This window comes from Marmota flaviventris, chromosome 10, assembly GCF_047511675.1.
Source record: "Marmota flaviventris isolate mMarFla1 chromosome 10, mMarFla1.hap1, whole genome shotgun sequence".
In the NCBI taxonomy this organism is placed as follows: domain Eukaryota; kingdom Metazoa; phylum Chordata; class Mammalia; order Rodentia; family Sciuridae; genus Marmota; species Marmota flaviventris.
Genome location: NC_092507.1, coordinates 15,883,781 through 15,910,617, shown reverse-complemented (window position 1 = coordinate 15,910,617; position 26,837 = coordinate 15,883,781). Strand labels below are relative to the sequence as shown.

The window sequence follows — 26,837 nt, the reverse complement described above, 5'->3', positions numbered from 1 at the left end:
CCTGGAGCTCCCCCCGCGTGCACCCTCATCCTGACTGGGAGGGCCTGGACACCCAGCCCAAGGGAGCAGGTGCTCCCAGAAGTCCCTGGTCAGAGGGTGCCTGCCCCTGGGGGCTACCCTACCCGTATCCCTGCCCCAAGCAGTTGTTCCCAGGGTGGAAGAACAAACTTCTGGCCTTGACCTGTGAGTCAGCCGCCTCCTCCCCCCAGGAACTGCAGGGCTGGAAAATCCCCTCTCAGCTTGGTTCCTTCCCCTCTGGCCCAGGTCTCCCTCCAGACCCCTCCTCTCAGCCGCCATCCGCCCAACTGAAGTACTGGGTTCCTCTGGGAGGAAGCTGGGCTCCCTCATGGCCGGAGGGGGCTGGAGGGCAGGAAGCCTGGGTTCTATTTCTGCCTCTGACCTTGGAGCCACTCATGGCCTTTCTGGGGACCGAGGCACGCGCCACACAGCCCAGGCTGCTGCCAGCTCGGGCATCCCTGGGGCCTCCCTGTGAGTTGGTCAGGTTGGGGCAGGTCCTGGCCAAATCTGGCTTCCTAGTTGTGCCTTTGGCTCAGACCTTGGGGACAGCCCCAGCCCCCCTCCTTTCCAGGTAGCAGAGGGCTTGGGGGTGGGGAGCTGGGCTCAGCGTGATCTGCACGAGGTGCCTCTCCCTGGGCCTCAGTTCCCTCAGTGAATGGGGATCATTCGTGGCTGCTGGGCCACCTCAGGCGGTTCTTGTCATCTCAGATGACTCGGAGGCTGAGGAGGTGCTTTGTGAACCGCAGTGATGAGCCGAGGGGCTCTGGAGAGGGGCCCCCAGTGAGCCCAGCGCCGGGTTTACCAGAGCCAGACCTCTGGGTCCACACCCAGCTCCTGCACAGGTGGGCTCCAGCCTGTGACCTGGCTGTCTCCGCCCCGCCTCCTGCAGCCCAGCGTCGCACACCCAGTGTACGGAGGGCGCTCAGTGAATGCAGCTCTCATTACTCCCCAAGCAGATCCCAACTTCCAGGTCCTGATCTGAGGCCCGTCCCTGGCCCAGTCTCAGCTGCTCTGTGCTCCTTTCCGTCTGGCCCCATCTCTCCTCCCAGATGTGAAAAGCAGCTGCTGGGGCCTTTTGATCTTCAGCCTTTAACCAGAGAAGTCTCTGCTCAGGCTGACTTGGCCCTTGATGAGGGCCCTGAGCTGACCTGGGACCTCTGACCTGGGGAGGGGACTGGAGCAAGGTCAGGGTGGCGTCTAGAAGGGTCCACAACCTGGGACCCCTGGGACTCAGGGAGACTCCTGTCCAGGCCCTGGCATGCTCTGAGTCCTCTTTCCCCTCTCGCTGCAGATGTGTGTTCCTGGCATTTTTTCCATGTTGAATCTCACTTTGCTATTTCCTGTCTGGTCCCAAGCACCCCCCCCACCCCCACACACACACACTAGCTGCTCTTTCCCTGGGAAAAAACACTGGACCTTGCTCACCACCGAGGTTTCCCTTTCCAGAGAGCATTGTCTAGGGGTGCCATGAACCTCTGTGCCCTGTGCTTGGTTTCTGCAGCCTTGTTGCGTGGGAAGGAAAAGGGCAGCATAAAGAATCTTCGGGTGGGAAGACCCCGAGCCTGTCTGCTCAAACCTCCTGTGCCCAAAGGCAGTGCTCCTACACTAGCCTTAGCCTCATGCTCCCCTCTAGTCAACCTGGGCCTGCTTGGGACCCGCTCTCCAGCCAGTGGAAACCTTGCCCTCAACCCCTAGCCAGGGAAGGAAGCTGAGCCTAGGCCTTGTCTTACCCCGTGGCAGTCAGAGTCCCCTGGACTTGACAGCTGTGCGTTCAACCTGGGATGAGAACCCTGTGCAGGGGCTCTGAGCTGGGGCCCAGGAATCAGTCGTTGCCACCAGCTCTGGAGATTCTAAAGAGCCATGGACGTGGCCCAGAGGGCCTTGGGGCACCACTCAGAACAGAGACAGGCACTCTTGCGGTGGAAAGAGCAGAGCAGGAGGTGGCGGTGCCCAAGGACCATGGGGAAGGGGCCGCAGGCTGTGAAATGGTAAGGTGTGGCAGAGCCTGTCTTACCCAAGGCCTCTAAACACCACGCGACCAGTGGCTCCCAGCCCTTCCCCCCGGGAGCCCCGAGCCTAGGAAGGGGCTGCAGATAGACTGCGTGGGGGTGGACGCTCCTCCAAAGCAAGTCTTGGGGAGGCAGCTGGAATTCGTAGGTGCTGACGTCCATTCATTCGAGTCTCCTTTTCTTCTTTGAGGTGCTGGGCCCTGGAGCCAGGGTGCTCTCCCACTGAGCTCCATCTCCAGCCTTTTTAGTTTTTATTTAGAAACGGGGTCTCACTGAGTTGCCCAGGCTGGCCTGGGACTTGCTATCCTCCTGCTTTGGCCTCCCGAGTAGCTGGGATTACAGGTTTGTGCCACCGCGCCCGGCTTCATTCAATCTTTTTATTTTATTTTTTTCATTCAAGTCTTGATTGAGCTTGGTGCGAGAAGGTGGAGACCGTCCACCGCAGCCCCTGCCCTCCAGGTGCGTCCATCCCAGTGGGATGCGCACAGGAGCAGTGGGAGCCCAGCTGGGACTGTCCCTGCCAGTGGGTTTTTTTTCTCGGCCTTCTCTTTGTTGAGACGGCAGTGGCCCACGCAGGTACACCTGCTTTACTGGTGCAGGTCAGCAATGAGAATAAGGTGGACACAGGTTCTAAAGAGCACCCAAAACTTCCCTCGTGTGCCATCCCCGCCACCCCCAGCCTAGCCCTGGGCCCAGGCAACGGCTGCCCTTCCTATCGCTGCCTGAGACGCCCCAGAGTCTCCTGCGCATGGACTGGTGGCGCGTGCATCATCCCTGCGGCCGAGCCTGTCACCTGTGCCTCAGTGTTGCTGGGCCCTCAAGAGGGGCTGTCCAAGCTGAGTGGGAGCAGGAGAGAGAGTGGCCCCATAAACAAGGGGAGGAAGGACGGTCCAGCCGCTAAACAGGGTTGGGGGGATGTGGACCTGGGGACGGAGCCGGGTGTCACTGGCTCTTGAGTTTTTTCTCTTCCTTGGGCTTCACCCCCTTGTTTAGCGGTGGATTTGGTTTTCACCACGCCAGGGGCCCTCGAACCAGGACGTTTGGACATGGCTTAAGGGGCCAGAGTGACTGTGCATGTTTTTGCTTGTGGGCTCGTGTGACCTGGGGCTCCCCTGGGTTTGTCTTCCTCGAAGTTACCTGGAAAACTGTGGAGACATCCAAGGGGAAAGCAGCGTCCATTGCCCACACCACACCCCAGAGCCCGGGTGCAGGGCCTCGCGCCCTCTGCAGAACCGGAGCCTCAGGGGAGCTTGTGCTGGGCTCAGCTTAGCCCGAGGTCACACGGAGCTGACACCGCGCTTGTGCTGCCCCCATTCAGCCCAACAGCCGGGCCTCACCCCGGGCATGGAGGAGCCTATCAGTGTGGCGGAAAGTGCCCGAGCTCAGGGCAACGGCGAGCGTCCTGCAGCCTGGGGGCCTGGACCCAGTTGAAGCAGAGGGGGGTGGCCAGCGTGGGTGTGGGGAGCTGCTGTTGGAGGAGCAGCCTGGATCCGCCTCTCCCCTCTGTGCTGACCTGGCTACCCTTCCACTTGCCCATGTCCCCTATCCTTGCTGGTCCAAGTCACCCTTTAACTGCTGGTATCCCCCACCCCCAGCCGTCCATTCACTCATGTCCCGGTTGTCCCTTGCCTTCTCCAAAGAAAAAGGAGACATCGTTTACTAAGTGATATTCATTTTATTGGCTGCTTTGTTTGAAAATTCTTTCAGAATTTGCAGGGTTGGGCACTGAGGCCTCCAGAGGCCAATATCTGGGGAAACTGAGTCAAAAACAGTGTTTCAGCCGGGCGCTGTGGCTCATGCCTGCAATCCCAGAGGCTTGGGAGGCTAAGGCAGGAGGATCACGAGTTCAAAGCCAGCCTCAGCAAAAGCGAGATGCTAAGCAACTCAGTGAGACCCTGTCTCTAAATAAAATATAAAATAGGGCTGGGGATGTGGCTCCGTGGTTGAGTGCCCCTGAGTTCAATCCCCAGTACCAACAAAACAAAACCAGTGGTCAGCCCAGCCTGGCTCTCTTAGCCAAGCTATGTCTAATTTTACCACTGGACAGCTATGGGGTAGACTCTGGGTCCTCCCTGAGGTGAGGGGAAGGCCCCAGGGCTTGGCAGTAGCTAGGAAATATGACTCAGTTGGCTCTGTCATCTCTCACAGGTGACCCGCGGGCTCAGGGCATATGATGGCTTGTCTCTGCCTGAGGACACAGAGACTGTCACCGTGGGCCGGGCTGGCTGGAGCTACGCATACCTTTCTGACGATGAGGACCTGCTGGCTGACGATGCGTCTGGAGGTGCCAGGGGCCTCAGCTGGGAGATTGGGCTGCGGGGTGGGGTCTGGTTCTTCCCACTGGCCCTTCAGGAGTCCACGTGAAGCCCACCCCAGGCAGGGCCTCGGGAGGTGGGCCACGTGCATCCTGAGTCCTGGCCCTGAGGACCTCAGCATCCTCCACTTACAATCTCTGTGACCTGGGCTGGTCACCACTCCTCCTTGTGGCCTGGGAGCATCAGGACCACTGGGGAAAGTACTGGCAGTGCACAGTGCGGGGTCATCACCCAGTCTCTGCCCTGCATCCTCCTCGTCCTCCTTGGAGGCCAGTCTGCCCCAGCCATCAGACAAATCACGGAGTCCCTGGAGTTTGGGACTGGGTCCACACCCTCTCTGATGGAGTCCTCTAAGCTGACTTCACAGGCTAGCTTTCCTTGGGCATGTGGAGGAGGGCAGCCGTGACCCTTCCCTGCACACTCCAGGGCCCACAACCCTACCCGACAGCTGGGAGGTGCTCTGGGAACGTGTGAACGTTGCTGAGTGTGTTTCTCTTTTGTTTGCAGATGACCTGGGCAGTGGAGATCTGGGCAGCGGGGACTTCCAGATGGGTAAGTGGCTGTAGGTCCCCAATCTGCCCCCTCGGAAGCTCCAGGGCAGGCCTCCTAAGCAGAGGATGACCCCCCTTCTGGGCTGATGGCCTGGAGGGCTCCCTGGGCCTGCCCTGGGAAAGGAGAGGCAGGTGCACTCTGACCTGTAGACAGTCCGGGCGCTGGTTGGCCAGTCCCTGCGAGGTTGGGGATAGCAGGCTGTGTGACAGGCACAGGAAAGAGCCGCTCAGGGCAGTGGGCACCAAAACCTAGTTTTGATGGGGGCTGAGAACCAACCAGCCACAGGCCTCTGAAGCAGCCTGGACCTCCCCAGGAGTGGGGGCACTTGCCCAGCTGGTAGGCAGGGTCATCCAGGAGGACCAGTGCCGGTGGGAGGGTTGGGCCCAGCTTGGCCTGGTCCTGACTGTGACCTCCCTCACCTGGACTTGCCTGCGCCTCAAGTACAGCTCCGTATAGGATGACAGGACCTGGGGGCCAGGTGTGGCCTGGGAATGGGAGTGTCAGGCGAGCCCCAGGGACATGCCACATCCCAGGGTGGTGGGTACTGAGGCCCCCGGCCTCTGCCAAGCCAGCCGGCCAGCTGAGGCCGCGTCTGGTGCTCCCTGCTATTCAGAAACACCTGTCTCCCTGCTCCCCTCCTGCCCTGGGCTCTTTTCTGTGCTGCAGTGTTTGCCTGCCCGGCTTCCGCCACTCTGCATTTCCGGCTCCCCTCTGCCTTTGCTCCCCACCCCTGCTTCCGTCTCCCATGTCTGTCCCCGCTTCTCACCTCTCCCTCTCTGTGCTGGCATGATGGTCGTGGAGTCTGATAAGGGGTCTCGTCTCCATCACCCCAGGCCCTGGGCCCCCTCCTCGTCCTCCCTGCGACCCCTGCCCTTGCTCTCCTGTTCTCTTTTCCCAACTGCACAGGAGGCATGTGTCTACCTCAGGACAGGCCGATCCCAGGCTCACTAGGGGACCCAGGGTGCCCGGGGAGCTCTGCTGGGCATGGGGGGCACTGGGAATTGGTGGGGTGGCCTGCTCAGGCCTGAGGTGGACAGTGCGTGTCCTACTCCACCTCAGCACAGGGCTGCTCCGGCCCCCGCTCCTGCCTCTGTTTCAGGTAGGGTGGGAAGGAGGCCAGGAGGGAGAGGGCTGGCCGAGCCTGCTCACCCCCAGGCCTCCGTCTCTAGCTGCCCCGACACCTTCAGCTCCGGGGCTGCTTCCTGAGCCCCGCAGGCCTCACCTCTGCCCTGATGCTCAGGCACCAGTGGCAGGACAGCAGCTCAGGCTGGAGACCCAGGGCTTGCCCTGACCTGCCCCGGGCCTGGGAGAAGGGAGGGAAGGGGTCAGGCTGGAGAGTCGGGGCCCTTCCCAGGCCCCAGTAGAAAGGGGCTTTGTGGAGCTCTGGCCCCCTCCCCTGGGAGTGGGTGCATTCCTGGGCAGAGGCCCGGCCTCCTCGCCTGCGCTGGGCTGTGGGCTGAGGCCAGGGGCCGGGGTGGGGGACTCTCAATGGGCCTCTGTGCCGGCTCACAAGAGGCCTCTGTGGCTGGCCTCGCGGCCCCCACGCTCTGGCCCACAGAGCCCCACCCACCCCACCACCCAAGAGCCCAGCCCTGCTGGCCCGTGGCTGTGGTTCCGAATGGGGACCTTCGAGAGCATCGTGGCTCAGGGTGGAAGTCCGCCCCTGACCTGGTCAGCGAACCAGCCCAGGGCGCTCACCTGAGCAGCACAGGGAGAGAGTCCTGGCTCCGGGCTGTGCACCTCTGGGCCTGGGGACCAGAGGCAGGTGGAAGGCCCTGCTGCTCCCTGTGCCGCCCGCCCGCACGCGTCTGCCCGCTCTGCCCGTGTCTGCGGCCTCTCTGAGCCCACTGCCCGCTTGGCCTTTTGCACTTGGGCTTGCTCTCCCTCCGCCTCCCCAGCCCCCTCCCCCGCCCTCCTCGCCGGCTCCTGTAGCACCTGTCCCTACTCTTCTCCTGGGTTTCCTTTCTGTCCCTGCTGGAGAGTCCACTGCTGCTTCTGTCTCCACGGGGACAGAAGGCTGCCTCTCCTGCCCTGACATCTCCTGCCATGTGCCTTGTTCAGCCTTCCTCTGAGCCCCTGGGGTCTCTGCACAGTGGGCCCTCCACGTGGACTTGTTCAGGGGATGAATATCTTTCTTGGATGGGAAGAAATAAAGCCAGATCTACGTCAGGTTTGTCCTGAAGTCAGGGTTATAATTACAGCCACGCCCCCATGCTGTTGGCACCAGCGTGTTCATCACCCGGTAATCCTCACAGTGCCCTCATGTGGGCACTGCTCTTACCTAAGGTTCCAGGTGGGGGCTGAGAGCATGGAGGGGCGGAGTGCTTGCCTAGGGTCACAGGGCTGTCAGGGGCAGCTGAGTTCCAGAGGCTTCCTGAGCCGCACGGCCTTCCGTGCGGCGCACCCCGTCGGTGCCAGGCTGTGTTCTGAGCCCTCCATACCCACTGAAGAGTCCTTGGTGACTCACAGCTACTTGGTATTTATAATTTATACCTTCATTCACAAGCAGTATTAGATTTAATGCATAAAAATATTTTGTACATAGTAGGTGCTCAAGAAATGATTGTGTGTGTGTGCGCGCGCGTGCACGTGCATGTGTGCGTATGCATACCCCCTTCTGTGTGTACTGCAGCCCTAGGGTATGAATTGAGTCAGCCGGTATTTATCCAGCATTGATTGTGGACTAGTCTGTGTGTGTGACTCATTTGCCACTGAATTTCATTTGTCTTTGTAACACATCGAAACTCAAGAGCATTATAAAAGGCAGTGGCTACAAAGTGTCTTAGGTGTAGTAAGTGCTGAAAGAAGAATGGTTGAGTGTGTTCACACCAGGATGACGTGAGTTCTCTCAGCAGTCACTTAGAAGCCCCTGCCATGTTCTCACACTGTGCACGTGCCGGGGCTCGGGGTTGGGAGAGAGCCGAGGGTCCCCCCATGGAGCCGTCAGGTGGTAGGGAGAGAAAGTGGCCTGGGTTTCTGATGCCCGAGAGATCGCTCTGTGCCAGAGACTGTGCGTGAGCCCAGGAAGAGGTGTGGTGAGCGCAGCACCAATTAGCTTCTTGTGGCACCCAGTGGTACATGCGGCTGAAACCCCCACTTTACCGGAACAGAAGCCCAGAGATGGGGTCGGTGCCGAGATGTGGCTGACTCCGAACAGTGATTTCCGCTGGGCACAGCGGGTCGTGCCTGTAATCCCAGCTGCTCAGGAAGCCTCGGCAGGAGCACCTGGAGTTCAAGGCCAGCCTGGCCAACAGAGCAAGAGACTTTGTCTCAAAAAAACAAAACAAAAGAACCATGATTGTTACTGTCCACGTGTAACCCAGCAGGGCCTGAGCAGCGCAGGGGAAGGGTGCTGTGGGAGCCCCGAGGAGGGGTCCCCGGCCAACCAGGGCAGCTCAGGCAGTCTTCCTGGAGGAGGCAATGGCTGAGCCACATTGGACAGATGAGGGGACCAGCCAGGCTGGAGAGGCACATCCCTGTCACACACAGGGAATCCGTGTCGGGCCAGCCTTCTGTGCAAGCCATGTGCCTTGTTCAGCCTTCCTCTGAGCCCCTGGGGTCTCTGCACTGTCACTTGGGTTCTGGGTCAGCCCATTTGCCCTCTTAGTTGAAGCCCCTCTGTCGGGCTGGGGCCTCTGCGGTGAGTCCTGGGTAGGCCACAGGCCGCCACAGCCTGTGTTCCATGGGCGAGCTGGGCCGTGCACATGGGCTTCTGTCAGCCTGTGGGGGGCCTCCCGGGCTCCCCCTTCCGCCATCCATCCAGCAGCCAGAGGCCCCCACGTGCCAGGCCAGGCCCTCACGTTTGCAGGCCTCCCCTCTTTTCCAGTTTATTTCCGGGCCCTGGTAAACTTCACCCACTCCATCCAGTACAGCCCTCGGCTGGAGGACGCAGGCTCCAGGGAGTTCCGGGAGGTGTCTGAGGCTGTGGTGGACAAGGCAAGTGGAGGGTCAGGGAGCCCCCTGCGGATGGCGGGTGGGCAGGGGAAGGCGCCCGGGGGCTGACGGCGCCGTGTCCCTCCGCAGCTGGAGTCGGAGTACTTGAAGATCCCGGGAGACCAGGTCATCAGCGTGGTATTCATCAAGTGAGAAGGGTCCCTGGGGCGCCTGCAGGGGCCAAGGAGGTGGCACAGGAGCCTGGGCACGAAAGGCCTGATGGGAGAATCACTGGGGTGAAAAGTCAGGAATTGGAGGCGGGGAATTTGGACACTGACTGGCCCTGCTTTGGGCCCAGGCTGTGCTGGATGAAGCCTGGGCCTGGCGGGGCTGAATGGAGAAGCCGAGAACACAGGCCTCTCTCTCCCCCTGCCCCTTCCCACCCCAGGGAGCTGGACGGCTGGGTCTTCGTGGAGCTGGACGTGGGCTCAGAAGGGAATGCAGACGGGGCTCAGATTCAGGAAGTGCTGCACACGGTCATCTCTAGGGGCTCCATCGACTCCTATGTCACCTCCCCCCAAGGATTCCAGTTCCGACGCCTGGGCACAGGTGAGCCTATTCTGGGACTTGGGGTCACCTGCTCTGGTTTCTTAGACTTGAGTGAGTCCCCTCTTGGTGTCTCCACTGTGAGCTTTCCTGGTTTCGGCTTGTCCTCCACTAGGGACAGAGAGCTCACTACCTCCTGAGCTGCCCCATGGGCCCTGTGGGGTGTCGGCTGGGGTGGAACACTACGTGCTCAACTTGCACCCACCAGACCCCATTCCTGCCCACTCCGTGCAGACATTTGTCCACTGACCACACCACCACAAACTTGCATTCAGCCACGGTTGTTTCCCGAGCACCGAGGCTATGCCGGGCCCTTGCATCCAGGCTGCTTAGCAGTCCCTAGGAAACAGCGTCCTCATGTTTTGGAGATGAGGAGGCTGAGGCGCAGGAAGGAGGGGGCTCGTTCACACTGTGCAGGCAGACAGTGGAGAGGCGAGAATGGAAACCAAACCCTGTGGCCATAGCCTGTGACCAGATGAGAATAGGCTTGGAGAGAACAGGAAACTGGCCAAAGTGGTACAGGTGTTGGAAGCCTGGCCCTCCTGCTCAGGGTCACGACTCGGACTCCCATTTTGACCGCAGTCTAGTCTTCCGTATGCGAGTTCTAGTTCCTTCCTCTCAGCTCTGACTCCCAGCCATCTCCTCTCTGGAGAGGCTCCAACATGTCACCTCCCTCTGACTCAGTGGAACCCAGAACAGGACAAACTCCGTTCCTGCCATGGCTTAGCCCAACCAGGAGAAGAACAGTGAACTATGACCCTCTGCACTGCCCCCAGGACCAAGCTTGCTTGGTTGGCATCCCCTGACCCGGGCCTGAAGATGGCTGGGCCGCCCTCCTCACCCAGCTTCAACCAGTCCTGGCTAGAGGCGGAGGGTGGGATGGCCGGGCCCTCAGCGCCAGGCCCCGGGTGGGATGGCTGCTGACCACACCTTCCTTTCCAGCACAGACCCCCCCACCCCCGCTGGCCGCTGTGGGGGTTGCAGTGACACCAGGTGAGAGTGTGAGCCCAGCTGGGGCCCAGCGGGACACCTAGAGAATGTCACGGGCAGAGGGAGAGAAGGGCGAAGGCCCAGTGGCCGGGCAGAGCCTGCGGCTGCCTTCGCCCTCCCTGTCCCTGCTGGCCAGGCTGTGGCCCGCTGTGTGCGTGCAGTGCCTGCATGTGTGTGGCATGTCAGTGTAGATCTACGTGGGGGTGGGCGAGGCCACTGCCACTGTCCCGTGCCTGTGCGTGCTGTGGGTGTGTCCACCGAGTGCTCCTGTCCCCGTCGTGTCTGCCACAGTGGCCTGATGGTGGGCGCCCAAGCCCACTCACAGCCACGCGGTGCCGTGCCGTCTGCCGCACGCCCCGCAGCCTCCCGCCTGCCGCCCTGACTCCCTGCACCCCCACAGTGCCCCAGCTCCCCAGGGTCTGCACCGAGGCCGAGTTTGCCTGCCACAGCTACAACGAGTGTGTGGCCCTGGAGTATCGTTGTGACCGGCGACCTGACTGCAGGGACATGTCCGATGAGCTCGATTGTGGTGAGCGACTATCTGGGGACACAGGTGGCCTGTGGAGGGTCAGGTGCCTATGACCGGGTCCCAGAGTCGATCTGGGGCTGTGAGAGTTTGGTGCTGGCCCAGGGAGACAGGGAAGGGTGACGGTAGTCGGGGCTGGGGTGCCAGGTGTGGCAGGGAGTGGGCTTGAGGGGTGAGGGAGGGTCTGAGGGACGTGGGGCTCAACACCAAGGGCTCTGTCCACAGAGGAGCCTGTCCCAGAGCTGGGCCCCGGGCCATCAGTGGTGGAGGCGACACCTCAACTGCACTGGCCAGAGGCGGCCCCCACACGGAGGCCACCAGAGACCCTTGCTCCCCATCCTCTGCTGCCCAGTCCAGGCAGCCCCGTGCCCTGTGGGCCTCAAGAGGCCATGTGCCACAGTGGGCACTGCATCCCCAAGGACTACCTCTGTGACGGGCAGGAGGACTGCAAGGACGGCAGCGACGAGCTGGGCTGCGGTGAGCGAGGGGTGCGGGGGTCTGGCGTGGGGCGCTGGGAGAGCCATTGCTGAACCCCACCTGCTGCCCACAGAGCCCCCACCACCCTGTGAGCCCAACGAGTTCGCTTGTGGAAATGGGCACTGTGCCCTCAAGCTGTGGCGCTGCGATGGCGACTTTGACTGCGAGGATCACACGGACGAGGCCGACTGCCGTGAGTGTCCCAGGGTCTGGGGGGCACCCCTGCTCCACCCCAGCCCAGTCCTGCCGCACCTCTGCCTCACAGGGTGCCACCTTCCCTGATGCTGTAGGCCCCAGCGTAGGCATCAAGCAGTGAGGACTCCTGCTCTGGGCACCTACCTTTAGTCTTTGTGGTCTTTAGTCTCTGCTCCTAGCTTGCACGGGAGTCAGATGAATGACTGAGGGCTGATTTGCCTGGTCCCCTTGATGATGGGGACCTTGATGTGTGTGTGCATCAGAGTCTTCCCCTATGGGCTGGCTTTGCCCATTCTCCGCTGCTGTAATAGATCACCTGAGACTCGGTGCTTTATAAGCAAAAACAGTTTAGAGAACTCACAGCACTGGAAGCTGGGAAATCCAGGACTGAGGGACCACAGCCCGTGAGGGCCTCCTCGCTGCAGCCTAACGTGGAGGAAGGCATCACAGTGAGAATGAGAGGGGACCAGCCATCCTTTTTCATAGCAGCCCACGCCTGGGATGGTAGCAGTAGCCCATGCTCGAGTGCAGAGCTCTCGGGACCTAGTCACCTCTTCAGGGTCTCACCTCTCGGGGCTGTGGGTTGGGATTCAGTTTCTAACACGTGAATGTCGGACACAGTCGGACCATGGTACAGGCCTAGAGGTTTCTCACCTAAGGCTGGTTCTGTTATTTGCTCCCCCATCATCCAGCTCTTGGCCCATCTGGTCATTCGTTCAACCATCTACCCCCCGATTCACCCAGCCTCCTGCCTGTCATCTGCCACCCAGAGCCACAGCCAGTTATTTACCACTACCCAGCGTCCTCCCTCCCACGCAAGCCACCGTCCACCCCCCGTCCTCTCTGCATCTTCCAACCCTCCATCCATTTGTCTCCCATCTGCCGTCTATCCACCACCTATTCCTCTTGCCAATGCTTTGGACACTGCTGATATCTGACAGTTACCCAGATGGGGAGGCTCATAGAGAGAGCAGTATGGGTTACCTATATTTGCAGGTGCCAACTTCTTTGAGGGTCTTGTCTATTCAAGGTGGCACTTCTGTAACAGAGGGTGACTGAATATATGAGGTCTGGGTGTTGGTCTGTATTTCATTACTATAATGAAGCACATGAGGCAGGCTAGCTATAAAGAAAAGAGGTTTATTTAGCTCACAGTTTGGGAGGCTGAAAGTCCAACCAGCATCATGTGGGCTCTGGAGAGGACCCCCCTTGGCTGCATCATCTCCTAGCAGATGTAGGAGCATGTGTGGGAGGAAGAGCTCACATCTTGAAACAGGAGAGAGAGAGAGACTGGGCTCCCGCAGTCCCTCCCAGGGTTCCCCCACGAGGGCCCAAGGACCCCCAGTAGGCCCCACCTCTTTTTTAATATTTATTTTTTAGTTGTAGTTGGACACAGTACCTTTCTTGTATATATATATTTCTTATGTGGTGCTGAGGATGAACCCAGGCCCTCCACTTGCTAGGCAAGTGCTCTACCGCTGAGCCCCAGCCCCAGCCCCTAGGCCCCAGCTCAAGGTCCACATCACCACACTGGGACCAGAGTCCCAACCCATGAGCCTTTGCAGGACAAACATCCTCACCTCAGCAGCCTGGGTGACACGATGGGCTCTGACTGAGGTGCAGGGTAGGGTCCGTTTTGGGGAATGCAGTGGAGTAAGTGGTGGAGGCGAGTGTGTAAGGAGCTGTTTGGTGGAGGCTTGTGACTGTGTCCTGCTGGACATGACACTGTTGGCCATGATGTGGCAGCAGTGGCCGGGCCTGGTGCGGGCAGCTCACCAGGGTGAGATGACATAGTGACCTTGGGGACCTCTGAGGAAGGTGGCAAGGAGGGTGTTGAGGTGGGTAGGGGACGGGGAGCTGCCTGTGGGCAGTGCCCTGGTGCCCACACCACCCACTCTGTCCCCCAGCTGCCGGTCACTCTGAGGATGTGTGCAAACCCACGGAGTTCCGCTGTGTCTCCACCAACGCCTGCATCCCTGCCAGCTTCCACTGTGACGAGGAGAGCGACTGTCCCGACCGCAGCGACGAGTTTGGCTGCAGTGAGCAGGGACCTGGGGGCGAGATGCAGGCCTGGCCCCGGGCAGGGTTCCGCTGGCCCCTCTCCAGGCCCAGCCACTGCCCCTCCCCCCTGGGCTCCGTGGGGACCCTTCCTCTCCATGTCACCCCTCCGACCCCTCACTCCTGCTCCCGTCTCTCCAGTGCCTCCCCAGGTGGTGACCCCTCCCCAGGAATTGATCCAGGCTTCCCGGGGCCAGACAGTGACCTTCACCTGTGTGGCCATTGGTGTCCCCACCCCCATCATCAACTGGAGACTCAACTGGGGCCACATCCCCTCTCATCCCAGGTGTGACTCTGGGCCCAAGTAGGGGGTGCCAAGAGTATAGAAGCAGTGCCACCAGTGGCCCAGGCCTGACCCACTGCTGTCTTGGGCCCACCAGGGTGACAATGACCACCGAGGGTGGCCGTGGCACACTGACCATCCACGATGTGAAGGAAGCAGACCAGGGCGCCTACACCTGTGAGGCCATGAACGCGCGAGGCATGGTGTTCGGCATCCCCGACGGAGTCCTGGAGCTCATCCCCCAGCGAGGTGCCGCTGCCCGGGCGGGGGTGGGGGTGGGGCGGGAAGGGTCACCTGCCCCCTGCCCGTGGCTCACTGCCATCCTGCCCTGCCGCCCCACAGGCCCTTGCCCCGACGGACACTTCTTCCTGGAGCCCAGCGCCTCCTGCCTGCCCTGCTTCTGCTTCGGGGTCACCAGTGTGTGCCAGAGCAGCAGCCGCTTCCGGGACCAGATCCAGCTGCGGTTTGACCAGCCCCACGACTTCAAGGGTGCGTGTGGGGGCGGGTGCTGTGGGGCGTGGCTCCAGACCCCGGTGGACACAGAGAGGGCACGTGGGGGCCAGTATGTGTCAGACAGACCAGGACCAGCGGGCAGGGAGGGACACGGGGTTGCTGAAGAAATACTGAGCCCCGCAAGGGAAGCGTCTCAGGAAAAGCAAACACTCAGGAAAAGCCACACCACACCTGGCCCGGGACGCTCCCGGCCATGGAGAAGGGGGGGGGGCAGTCTCCTGCTGCGCGTCCTGCTGCCCACGCGCCCTTGGTCTCCATACCAGCTTGTGTCTCAGTCTGTCCATCTACAAAATGGGCGTGTGAGCCTGCACCACCACGCCTGTATCCCAGCTACTCCGGAGATGGAGGCAGGAGGATTGCAAGTTTGAGACCAACCTGGGCAATTTGTTGAGACCCCATGTCAAAATAATAAGTAGACACATCATTAGGTTATAAATAGGGGAGCACCAGTCACTCCTAGGTTTTTCTAAGGCCTGACGGTCGGTCATGTAGGTCACTTAGGACAGTACTTGGTCCCAGGCAGGTAGGTAGTCGATACTTGGTAATTGTGTCATCTTCGTTCTCAACAACCTTGTTCTGAGACTGAGAGGGACCGGGGGTCACTGGAATATGACAGCCCAGGCTTTGGCCTCTTCCCAGCCCAGGGCTGCCCTGCTCTACTGCCTGGGTGACAGTGCGCCAGTCATTTTCCTCCTCTGGGACTTTTTCCCCAAATATAAAGGCCAGCAGTGGAACTTAACCCTCTGTCACTCTGACAGCGGTTGGCTGGGCGGCGAAGAGGACACCGGACATCAAGCTGACCTGGGTTCAGGTCTCAGTGGTGCCATCTGCCACCCGACGTCAGGCAGCCCGTCCTCGCCGAGCCTTGTTCCCTTCCTGCAGCGTGGAGAATTGCGCACAGGTCTAGGGGTCGCTCCTTGTGCGCTGAGCCCCCAATGAATCTTGCCTGATGTGCTACTTCTTCAGCTGGGGACCCACAGAGGGTTGCATGGAGCCTCCCACAGCTGCCCTCCAGTGTGTCTAGACCACTAACGGCCCCACTTGCTGAGCACGCACTTGGCACCTTGGCTTGACGTGGCCAATCAGAGAACGCCAATAGTGTTTGCTGCTCAGGGCTGTTTGGGGATTTCAAATGAAAAGCTGGAGGCCAGAGGAGGCGGGAGGCCGTCAGGCTTCACGGGGTCACACACTATTTACAGGCAGAGCAGGAAACCAGGGCTATCTGATTGGAATGTGGATGGTCAGGGCAGCGAGGATTCCAAACCAAGCAGGTGGCCTGTGTGTGGAGGTTGAGAAGGAGGAGGGGCCCTGAAAACATCCCCAGGGGAGGAGAAGAAGGGCCAGTGTGGTCATTCTGCGCAAGGGGCTGGATTTCTCCATGTTCAGGATCAAGTGTTGATGCTTTTGACAGACAGATGTGGATTCAGTGTAAGGAAGAACTTTCTAAGAGTCAAAACTGTCCAGATAGTGGGGCATGGTGGTGCATACCTATAATCCCAGCGGCTCAGGAGGCTGAGGCAGGAGGATCATGAGTTCAAAGCCAGCCTCAGCAAAAGCGAGGTGCTAAGCAACTCAGTGAGACCCTGTCTCTAAATAAAATACAAAATAGGGCTGGGGGTGTGGCTCAGTGGTCGAGTGCCCCTGAGTTCAATCCCCAGTACCAACAAAACAAAAAAAAAAACAACTCTGTCCAGAGCCAGCGGGGACGGCCTTGGGGAGCAACGGGCTCCCCATCTGCTAGAGGTCCACCAACCAACATGGTACTTCTCCAGCCCTTTATTTTTATTTATTTTTTATTTTTTGTATTTGTGTATGGACATAATGCCTTTATTTTATTTATTTATATGTGGTGCTGAGGATCGAACCCAGTGCCTCACACGTGCTAGGTGAGCGCTCTGCCACTGAGCTACAACCCCAGCCCTTTTTATATTTTATTTGGAGATAAGATCTTGCTGAGTCACTGAGGCTGAACTCAAATTTGCTATCCTCTAGCCTCAGCCTCCCGAGTGGCTGGGATGACACCACATGCATGGTGTGACACCATGCATGACTAGGGCGCGCCAATTTTTAATCACCCCTTTGGTGCACCTATTTTTAGGCATTTGAAATCAATTTAAATTTGCTCATTTTATCTTCATAATAATTCTAAGAGATGGGCCACTGTTAGCCCCATATTACAGGCAGGGAAACTGAGGCCTCTGCTCAGACTCATACATTTGGAGCGTGGTGCAGCCAGGGCTTGGGCTCCTGGTCTTTGGTCCTTCGTGGCTCTCTACTGCCCCCGCTGGGCTGTCCCAAGCCTGACAGTCCATGAATCTCTTACCAAGCAAAAGGCTCTGAGAAGTCCCGCTGCTGACCTTTCATTGATCTTGCAGTTCCCAAAATGGCTCTGCCTTCCCGGAGTATGCCTGGGGAGCACTGATGGAATCTTCGGGAGGAAGTCAAGACTAGAAGGGCAAACTCTCATGCTTTTTTTTAACTTGGGAGAGAGACCACAGTTTTCTCTAAGTCGGGTTTCCCCTAGAACCTGCCCACCCTTCTAGACTCCTGCCCCTCGAGGTGAATGTTCTCAGGCACATGCTGCGGCCCTCAGCCCGCCCTCGCCCCTGCAGGTGTGAACGTGACGATGCCCTCCCAGCCTGGCATGCCGCCGCTGTCCTCCACGCAGCTGCAGATCGACACCGCCCTGCAGGAGTTCCAGCTGGTGGACCTGTCGCGCCGCTTCCTCATCCACGACTCCTTCTGGTCTCTGCCGCAGCAGTTCCTGGGCAACAAGGTGCGGCCAGGCTGCCCCGCGCAGGAGAGGCCGAGCGCTCCTCCCGTCCTCCGAACCCACTTGTGCTCTGCTGGTGTAGCGTCTGCTGCCAGGGGAAGGTGGCTCGGGCCCTGGCACAGCCCTGGGCGGCAGCTCCTCATGCAGGGCAGGATCTCTGCCCACCACTCTCCTCAGCCTCGGGAAAGGGCTGGCATCCTCTCATCCAGGGAGCCTCCCCTGACCACAGTCAAACCCAGGCTGCGTGAGCGTCCCCGCCTTGGCCTCCTTGGGCACAGCCTTACGGAGCTGCTGCCACGGACTGAGCACCCCAGAGGCAGAGCTGGACTCTTGCCTCCTTGCTCAGCACCAAGCCCTCTGGGAGCAACAGGGAAGCAGAAGTGGGGAGGAGCCAGAGGCCGGGCCGGCTGCTCATGGAGGGGCACCGGGCATCACATGCCCACAGCTGCCCTGCACTGATCTGCCCTGTGTCCACCAGGTGGACTCCTATGGTGGCTCCCTGCGCTACAAGGTGCGCTATGAGCTGGCACGTGGCCTCTTGGAGCCAGTGCAGCGGCCAGACGTGGTCCTGGTGGGTGCCGGGCATCGCCTGCTCTCCCGAGGCCACAAGCCCACCCAGCCCGGGGCCGTGAACCAGCGCCAAGTCCAGCTCTCTGAGGTGAGGGGCACCTGAGCCAAGGGCAGGTGGGGTGCGCTGGGAGGTACTGGCGTGTCACTCTTCCACTCTGCTGCCACCAGGAGCACTGGGTGCACGAGTCCGGGCGGCCCGTGCAGCGGGCAGAGATGCTGCAGGTGCTGCGGAGCCTGGAGGCCGTGCTTCTGCAGACGGTTTACAACGCCAAGATGGCCAGCGCGGGGCTCAGCGACGTCACCATGGACACCACCGTCACCCATCCCACCAGCCACGGCCGTGCCCACAGCGTGGAGGAGTGCAGGTGCCTGACCTGGCCTGGCGGGGACCCCTAGGACCCTGACAAGGGCGGAGGAGAGACAGCCGGGCCTGGACATTTCCACAGCCCCCTCTCAATCCTGCCCCCACAGGTGCCCCGTCGGCTATTCTGGCTTGTCTTGCGAGAGCTGTGATGCCCACTTCACCCGGGTGCCTGGTGGGCCCTACCTGGGCACCTGCTCTGGCTGCAATTGCAATGGCCATGCCAGCTCCTGTGATCCTGTATATGGCCACTGCCTGGTGAGTAGGGCCCGCTGGCACTTGGCGCTGGAGGGGGAAGGGGGCAGGGGCAAGGGCAGGTGTGAGGCTCCCTTGTGCCTGCATCACTGCTAGACAAACTACCATGGCCTTTAGATGCATGGACAGAGGTACAGTGTCCAGACAAGGGACATGAAGCTCTCATTCCCTTCCCCCCTGATCAGACTGATCCCAGAGAGAGTTGTGTGGGGTGTGGGTCTTCCAGGGGCATCCCCAAGGAAAAGGGGTAGATGCCAACTTTATTTCTTAAGAATAGTGGAGGAGGGGCTGGGTGGTGGCTTAGAGGTAGAGCGTTTGCCTGGCATGTGTGAGGCCCTGGGTTCGATCCTCAGCACCACATATAAATAAATTAATTAATTAAAGATCCATTGACAACTAAAAAATATTTAAGAAAAAGAACAGAGAGGAACTTCGATGGTTGGTGCTGACAGAAGAGAAGGCTTGAGGCGGGCGGAACTGCTCTCTTCAAATCCCTGAGCACCCTCCAGGGGCAAAGGACTGCGTGCCCCCAGGGGCAGATCTGGCCTGTGGGTGCAGAGTGGAGGCGGGTGGCGGTTGGGTCCTTATAAAGTAGGCGTTTGGAACCACCTATGAGACTGGCTGCCGTGGGGGGCGAGCCTGTCATCGGTGAGAGGACGTCGCTAGACACTCCGCAAAGCTGTGGACTAACTACTTCCATCCCGATGGGGGAGGCCGAGCCGGGCGGCCTCCGAGGCCCACCCAGCCCCCTGGCCAGTTCTGCCGCAGACCCTGAGCCCCTCCTTCTCCCTGTCCTCCTAGAATTGCCAGCACAACACGGAGGGACCCCAGTGCAACAAGTGCAAAGCTGGCTTCTTTGGGGATGCCACCAAGGCCACGGCCACCGCCTGCCGGCCCTGCCCTTGCCCGTACATCGATGCCTCCCGCAGGTCAGACTTGGCTCGTGCATGGGCTGGGGCCGCGCTCTAGGCAGGGAGGGGGAGACTGGTCCCTGAGTTGTGCTTGGGCCTCTGGCTCTCACTCTCCCTTTCTGGCTTCCTGGCGTCACTGCAGATCAGGAACAGGTGGGCCGGGGGCAACATCGTGCCCCACAGCGTACCATGTCCATGGGGACGGTAATCTTTTCCCCAGGGGAGTGCAGGGCCTGGCCCCCAGCCTGCCCCATGCGCTGCCCCCTTGACACCCACAGATTCTCTGACACATGCTTTCTGGATACTGATGGCCAAGCCACCTGTGACGCCTGTGCCCCCGGCTACACAGGCCGCCGCTGTGAGAGGTGAGGGGAGCCGGCGGCGGGAGGTGGGCTGTACAGGTGGGGCGCAGAAGAGCTGCTCACCTCCCGCTCTCCCCCAGGTGTGCCCCTGGCTACCAGGGCAACCCCATCCAGCCTGGCGGGAAGTGCAGGCCCACCAGTGAGTATGGCGGCCACGTCCCCGACACCTCCCCCTGCAGCCCAGCCCAAACCCCAGCATCCTCAGGGTCTGCCTGTCCTAACCGTGTCCCACCCCAGCCTGCCCTGCCAACACCCACCTCGTGTCCCCAGACCAGGAGATTGTGCGCTGTGATGAGCGGGGCAGCGTGGGGACCGCTGGAGAAGCCTGCCGCTGCAAGGTACGCACGCCACCCCACCCAGGCCGGGGCCTGGCACCTCCGCCGGGCAAGGGAGGAGGAAGCTCCGTCCTCCCCTACCTTGGCCTGTGGAGGCTGATGGGCCTGGCAGTCTGGTCTTCCACACCTTGAGAGGTGGCCTGGCCTCCGGCCGCAGCACTGGCTAGGGAGTCAGGCTCCAGCTGTCTTTGGAGCAGGCCTGTGCTGTCGTGTCTGCACTAAGCCCTTGTCCCCACCGCACGGTCAGTCTTCACGCTGAGACGGTGGTGCAGGTGCCATCATCCCTAAGTTACCAGGAGACGGAGGCTCTGAGAAAAGAAGTCACTTGCGATAAGGGTGGGAGAGTCAAGTGTCAGTGGAGAAGAGACTCTGGAGTCAGGCACTCCAGGTCTTTAATACCTTGAGCAGTCATTTCCTGTCCCCTCAGTTCCCTCCAAAGCTGGAGATAGTGTACCTACCTGTGGAGGCACTCAGGTGTAAGTAAGGTGATGACTGGGGAGAAATTAGCCCAGTGCCTGCAACACTCCATAAATTGTAACAGCAGTGATTTTAATCAAATTGTCTGTTTCACATCTAAACTTTTCTGGGAGCCCCCTAGAAGGCAGAGAGAAAAGGGGGAGAGGGTTGCATAAGCTTCTGTTAACCGGAGAGGTATTGTTCAGATAGCGGTGACACAATCTGTCTTTCGATGACTCTGCTGGGCTTCGGGTCCCATCTAGACTGGGACGATTCAACTGGAAGCTCCAGGCAGCCCCTTCCGTGGGCTGTCCTACAGCTCCCAGCTCTGTGCCTGCAGAACAACGTGGTAGGGCGTCTGTGCAACGAGTGTGCCGACGGCTCCTTCCACCTGAGTGCCCGGAACCCCGACGGCTGCCTCAAGTGCTTCTGCATGGGTGTCAGCCGCCAGTGCACCAGCTCCTCCTGGAGACGCGCCCAGGTAGCCAGCCGCGGGTGGGCGGCCAGCGGGCAGGATGACAGGCCCAGGGCGGTGAACCGAGGACGGGTCTCAGGCCACAGCCCCACTGCGGCCCTTTCTCCTCTCGCAGGTGTTGGGGGCCTCCTCGGAGCCCAGTGACTTCAGCCTGACCGACGCCGCAGGCACCCACACCACCAGCGAGGGCATCTCGTCCCCCATGCCCGGGGAGCTGGCCTTCTCCTCCTTCCACAGCCTCCTGTCTGGACCCTACTTCTGGAGCCTCCCTTCGAGCTTCCGGGGGGACAAGGTGGGCAGGGGTGGGAAGGGAAAAGGAAGTGAGCATCAGAAACAGCACGATCCAGGATTGGGAGCTAGAAGGTCGTGGTGTCTTGGGAGGAGGAGGAGATTCCCTGCCTGGGAGAGGTGGCTGGGGTGGTGGCGGGGGTTCCGCTGAGCACCCATCTGCCCGTGTCACAGGTGACCTCCTACGGAGGAGAGCTGCGCTTCACAGTGACCCAGCGGCCCCAGCCGGGCTCTGCGCCCCTGCACGGGCAGCCGCTGGTGGTGCTGCAGGGCAACGGCATTGTCCTGGAGCATCACAGTGCCCGGGAGCCCGGCCCCGGCCAGCCCAGCGCCTTCACTGTGCCCTTCCGGGAGGTGAGCCGCCTGCGCGGGGCCCTGCTGGGGCGGGTGGGGACAGGCCCCTGGGAAGTCGGCCGTTAAACAACTTGTCCTTTCCTTGACAGCAAGCCTGGCAGAGGCCTGACGGACAGCCGGCCACACGGGAGCACCTGCTGATGGCGCTGGCGGGCATCGATGCCCTCCTGGTCCGAGCATCCTACACCCAGCAGCCCGCTGAGAGCAGGTGCCTAGGGCCCAGGCAGGAGGACCGGGGCTCAGGAGGGGGCTGTCCTCCAGTTGGTATATCGTGGCGCAGCCCGCCAGCCAGCTCTGCCACTTACAGGCCACGTGGCCTTTCCGTGCCTTGTTCTCTCCGTCTGTCAAACGGAGCTCATACTGACCGCCTCCCTCGCGGGCCTTGGCTCTAGTCAGGGACTGGAGTCGGGTGCATGTGATTCCCACGGTGAGCCCACAGGGAGGGAGGGACCAAGCAGGGATGTGGCTCTGGTCGAGTCTGGCCCTGCCTCCCGGAAGGGAGCTCTGGCAGGTCAGTTGCCCCACAGAGGCCTCGGACTTAGAGTCCTGGCACTGGTCACCTGGGGAGCTGGGGTGTAACCTGGCTGGGCAAGGACGGGTACTTCTCTGGAGAAAGTTGCAGGTGTGAGCCACTCGCCTGGGCCCAGGCAGCTGCTGGGGAAGGAGCCAGGCATCTGGACAGGGCCGCACAGCACTGTGACATTGGAGCACAAACGAGGCCATCAAGTGTAGGACCCCAGGCTTGCCTGGCCCAGAGCAAGTGGCTCACTCAGTGGCCTTGTCGTGCTCAGGATCTCTGGCATCAGCATGGATGTGGCTGTGCCTGAGGACACTGGCCAGGACCCTGCGCTGGAGGTGGAGCACTGTACCTGCCCGCCTGGGTACCGGGGCCCGTCCTGCCAGGTGAGCTCCAGGCCAGCACCTGTCCAGCAGCCCCATCCAATGTGCTCCCCCTACCCCCCCAGGCCCTCCCAGCCTCATACCCCTTCCATCTTCCTGTCCCCAGGACTGTGACACAGGCTACACACGCATGCCCAGCGGCCTCTACCTGGGCACCTGTGAACGCTGCAGCTGCCACGGCCACTCGGAGGTCTGTGAGCCTGAGACTGGTGCCTGCCAGGTGAGCTCCGCCCCTTCCTCTCCACCCCAGGAATCTGTGGCCTTCAGGGACCTGGCCTCAACCAGTGCTCTGTCCCTCCAGGGCTGCCAGCACCACACAGTGGGCCCCCGGTGTGAGCAGTGCCAGCCAGGATACTACGGGGATGCCCAGCGGGGCACGCCACAGGACTGCCAGCCGTGCCCATGCTATGGAGCCCCTGCTGCTGGCCAGTGCGTCCCGCCCCTGCCCTTCCTGTGTACCACCCCTGCCACACTCCCTCCCTCTGGGTCCTCTTGAGGGGCAGAGGTTAAACCCGTCTTAGGCTTCCCGACCTGTCACTTGGTGGAAGATGCGCTTCACCTTCAGAGCCTCCACTGTATCTGTCGAACGGGGACAGCACCCCACATTAGCCCCTGTGTGACAGCTGAGCAGAATGGTGCTCGTGGAACTCTGAGCATGCGCCCTTCCTCCCTCTCCTCCCTGGGTCCAAGGGAGGGTCCCTGGGGAGAGGAGGCCCTGCTGCCTTCCTCACGGGAAACTTGCCCCATGCTCTCAGGGCTGCCCATACCTGCTTTCTGGACACCGACGGCCACCCGACCTGTGACTCGTGCTCGCCAGGCCACAGCGGGCGCCACTGTGAGAGGTGAGGCAGGGACGGGAAGGTGAAGCTGTGTAGGAGGGGTCTCCTCCGGAGTCCTCAGGTGGGCCCACCGTCCTGTCCAGGAGGAACCAGGGGCCTCCCGCTCTTCCTTGCACGGGCCCCCAGAGGCAGTCAGCTCCCTTCGCTGGAGCCTCCACCTCCAGCCAGGTGTTCCGAGCCTCGAAGGCCTCGGATGTGCTGGCCTGCAGCTCACCTTCAAGCCCCAGCACCCCTGCCCCACCTGACCCCTCTTCCCAGGAGACCCCTATTGCCGCAGGTCCTGGGGCCAAGGTCCCATCTGGCTGACCCACTGCCTAGAGCACATTCCTGCCCTTTTCCCGTCTGTTTCCCCGTCTGTAAAATGGATGAGTTGGGCTAAATGGTTTCTTCCAGCACCTGGGGGACATGGAGTCCAAACACAGGCGCCCACCCCAGGCCTGGCCCTCTCAGGCTCCCCAGCATTCTGCTCTCTCTGCAGGTGTGCCCCAGGTTACTATGGCAACCCGAGCCAGGGCCAGCCTTGCCGGAGTGAGTAGGGTTGTAGGGTCGGGCTACCCATTCTCCCGGGTGGAGCCAGGGCAGATCCTTTGTTCCCCTGTGACCTGGGTCCGGTGGCTTTACCCCTCTGACCTCAGAGATGAACTGGGTGCCTGGTGCGGTTGCATGCTCAGCAGTGGGGCTGGGGGTGCTGGGTGGGCTTGGGGGCTCCAGCTGTGGCTTTCCTCCATCTCAGGAGATGGCCAACCACCAGAGGGGATAGGCTGTGGCTGTGACCCTCAGGGCAGCATCAGCAGCCAGTGTGATGCTGCTGGTCAGTGCCAGTGCAAGGTCAGTGCCGGGCCTGCACCTCACAGTGGGAGGGACTCCACGGCCCCTGGGGGCGGGGACTGGGGGGGCGGGGGCTGCTGCTGGGAATGGGGAGACCCCCGAGTTCCCACACGCATGCTCCACGCACCCACCCAGGCAAAGGTGGAGGGTCTCACCTGCAGCCGCTGCCGGCCCCACCACTTCCACCTGAGCGCCGGCCACCCGGACGGCTGCCTGCCCTGCTTCTGCATGGGAGTCACCCAGCAGTGTGCCAGTTCCTCCTACACCCGCCACCTGGTAAGAGCCACACAGCCCGCCACTCCCTGCTGCTCCCTGAGGCCAGCCAGGAGCCTGGCGCAGCCAAGTCCCGGCTCCCTGTGAGGACAGCCATCCCTGAGCCCCCAGTACTGCCCATCCCAGGCCCACGCCCAGTGACACTGACCCCCGTCCTAAGACCCTCCCTGTGCCCCCATTATTGCCTATTCCAGCCTGAGCCCTGCATCTCCCCATCCTCCACCCTGATGTGCCCCCACCCCTACGTCTCCCCTGATCTCAGCAGGCCCCATTTCCTGTCCTGATAACCTTTGTCCCTGTCCCCTGTCCCCATATGCCTGCCCTGTACTAGACTGACACCTGATCCTCTCTCTGCTGCCAGATCGACACCCGCTTTGCCCCTGGGGACTTCCAAGGCTTTGCCCTGGTGAACCCTCAGCGGAACAGCCGCCTGACGGGAGGCTTCACCGTGGAGCCCGTGCCCGAGGGCGCCCAGCTCTCCTTCGCCAACTTCGCCCAACTTGGCCATGAGTCCTTCTACTGGCAGCTGCCGGAGGCCTACCAGGGCGACAAGGTGGGACCCGTGGGGGGCTGCAGACCCTCCCCGAGCACCTGGGTCCATGGGGACTCAGACACACTTCACCCCAGGGGAGTCTTGGTGGGCGGCCACCACATCGTGGTTCAGTGTGTGACCTTGGGGGTGAACCTCAGCTCTGCCATCTACTGGCAGGACACCTCCTCATAGCCCTCAACTCCGGGTGGCTGGAGGATTGGAGACCGTGCCTGGCACACTGTGTGTTCAGCTGTTAACAGTGATGAGCTTTTGTGCAGTTTCCAGCAAACAGGCTCCAGGCCAGGCCCTTGAGACACAGGGACAAATGGGACACGATTTCCGTTTCATTCACTTACTCCCTCTAAATTCACTTGTCTACCCCGCAGGCTCCGTGCTGGGTGTTGGGTGTAGTAATTTTATTATGGGGCGTATTTATCCAGTGCTTTCTGTATGTTAGGCATTGTCCCAAGCAGTTTCGCGTTTCATAAGTCACAACTGTATGAGCCATGTAGTCCCACTGCCCCATTTCCTACATGAGGAAACAAACTCAAGAGAGACTGGGGAACTTCTCTAAAGTCCCACAGCTCCTAGGTGGCAGTGGCAGGATTCAAACTCAGATTGCCCTTAAAGTGCTACACTAGCCGGGTGTGGTGGTACACACCTGTAACCTCGGCAGTTCAGGAGGCTGGGGTGCAAGGATTGAAATCCTTGGGGTCAGGGCACTGCTGAAATATCAAGGCCAGCCTTGGCAACATAACAAGGCCCTAAGCAACTTGGTCTCAAATATGTGTGTGTATATATAGGAGCTGTCTCGAAGTATATATATATGGCCAGGTGCGGTGGCACATGCCTTTTATCCCAGCAACTCGAGAGGTTGAAACAGGAGGATCTCAGTTCAAAGCCAGCCTCAGCAAAAGCAAGGCTCTAAGCAACTCAGGGAGACCCTGTCTCTAACTAAAATACAAGAAAAAATGGCTGGGGGTGTGGCTGAGCGGTCGAGTGCCCCTGAGTTCAGTCCCTGGTACCAAAAAAAAACCAAAACAAAACCCAAACTAGCTAGGCTGGGATGACTGTCTTTATCGCTCTGAAGGGGGTCCAGGGACGGTGGTGTGGGATGGTGATGGGGACAGGGGTCTAGGGTGGACACCGGGGCAGCCTTCCCTGGTGTTCCTGGAGCTGTCTGCCATCCTGGGGACCCAAAGGAAGTGGGGCTTGACACAGGAGTCCCCTGCTGACCTGTGCTCCAGCAGCTGCCCCCAGGGTCACTTAGGAGGGGAAGCTCTGTCCTGTTCCATGAGCAGAGCCAAGTCCCCTGCCCATGCACAGCTGGCTACCTTCAGTCCCTCTCCTTCCTCGGTCCCTTCTCTCCTGGCCTCCCTGTGCCCTGTCCTGCTGCTCTGACCTCTCTCTGTCTCCTTCCTGCGGTTCTCACGCCCCACAGAGGGAGGCATACTTGGCGCGGATGCGCTGGGCTCACCAGGTAGGCCCTCGCTGTGGGAAGTGTGACGCCGGTGTGACAGGCATGGCGTGTTCCTGGGTGCCCTCGCCCTGCGTGTGGAGATGCCCCGTGCCCAAGACAGTGTGGGTCTGCATGAGCTCAGGCCGTTCCCACGGCCCCGGGGTCAGGGCACTGCTGTGTCCAGCCCCTCGCTGCTGCCCAGGGGCATGTGCCTCTGGCTGCCTCCCTGGCTGTGTCATCTGATCCTGGTGCCAACCACCTGAGGTCAGGACAGTGATCGAGGTGGCAGGGAAACTAACTTGACGCTAATCCTTGTGACCATACCTGGTCCCCCAGCTTTCCCTGGCATTGCCCCCAGGCAACCACTAACACCCCCAGGTGCACATGCCCATCTAGCACCTGGGGTAACCCGTGTGCCAACCCAAACAGGGGAGCATGCACCTTTCTTCCC

The 26,837-nt window shown here is 60.8% G+C and overlaps 1 protein-coding gene across 3 annotated transcripts in view; it reads left to right on the top strand.

Moving 5' to 3' along the window:
- Hspg2 (heparan sulfate proteoglycan 2) overlaps positions 1-26,837 on the top strand; it is a 90,445-nt gene that overhangs the window by 26,040 nt on the left and 37,568 nt on the right. For all 3 annotated transcript variants that reach the window (XM_071617451.1, XM_071617452.1, XM_071617450.1), the window contains exons 2-33: positions 4,176-4,311; positions 4,850-4,894; positions 8,721-8,830; positions 8,918-8,976; positions 9,216-9,376; positions 10,764-10,892; positions 11,115-11,366; positions 11,440-11,559; positions 13,469-13,600; positions 13,761-13,905; positions 14,000-14,151; positions 14,245-14,391; positions 17,028-17,191; positions 17,667-17,846; positions 17,927-18,123; positions 18,230-18,377; positions 19,176-19,303; positions 19,564-19,650; positions 19,728-19,786; positions 19,918-19,985; positions 20,779-20,919; positions 21,029-21,205; positions 21,376-21,555; positions 21,645-21,763; positions 22,347-22,458; positions 22,562-22,675; positions 22,757-22,884; positions 23,211-23,297; positions 23,773-23,822; positions 24,028-24,122; positions 24,258-24,398; positions 24,757-24,948. In XM_071617451.1, coding sequence (XP_071473552.1) covers positions 4,176-4,311; positions 4,850-4,894; positions 8,721-8,830; positions 8,918-8,976; positions 9,216-9,376; positions 10,764-10,892; positions 11,115-11,366; positions 11,440-11,559; positions 13,469-13,600; positions 13,761-13,905; positions 14,000-14,151; positions 14,245-14,391; positions 17,028-17,191; positions 17,667-17,846; positions 17,927-18,123; positions 18,230-18,377; positions 19,176-19,303; positions 19,564-19,650; positions 19,728-19,786; positions 19,918-19,985; positions 20,779-20,919; positions 21,029-21,205; positions 21,376-21,555; positions 21,645-21,763; positions 22,347-22,458; positions 22,562-22,675; positions 22,757-22,884; positions 23,211-23,297; positions 23,773-23,822; positions 24,028-24,122; positions 24,258-24,398; positions 24,757-24,948 — 4,155 coding nt within the window. The remainder of the gene's footprint in view (positions 1-4,175; positions 4,312-4,849; positions 4,895-8,720; positions 8,831-8,917; positions 8,977-9,215; positions 9,377-10,763; positions 10,893-11,114; positions 11,367-11,439; positions 11,560-13,468; positions 13,601-13,760; positions 13,906-13,999; positions 14,152-14,244; positions 14,392-17,027; positions 17,192-17,666; positions 17,847-17,926; positions 18,124-18,229; positions 18,378-19,175; positions 19,304-19,563; positions 19,651-19,727; positions 19,787-19,917; positions 19,986-20,778; positions 20,920-21,028; positions 21,206-21,375; positions 21,556-21,644; positions 21,764-22,346; positions 22,459-22,561; positions 22,676-22,756; positions 22,885-23,210; positions 23,298-23,772; positions 23,823-24,027; positions 24,123-24,257; positions 24,399-24,756; positions 24,949-26,837) is intronic.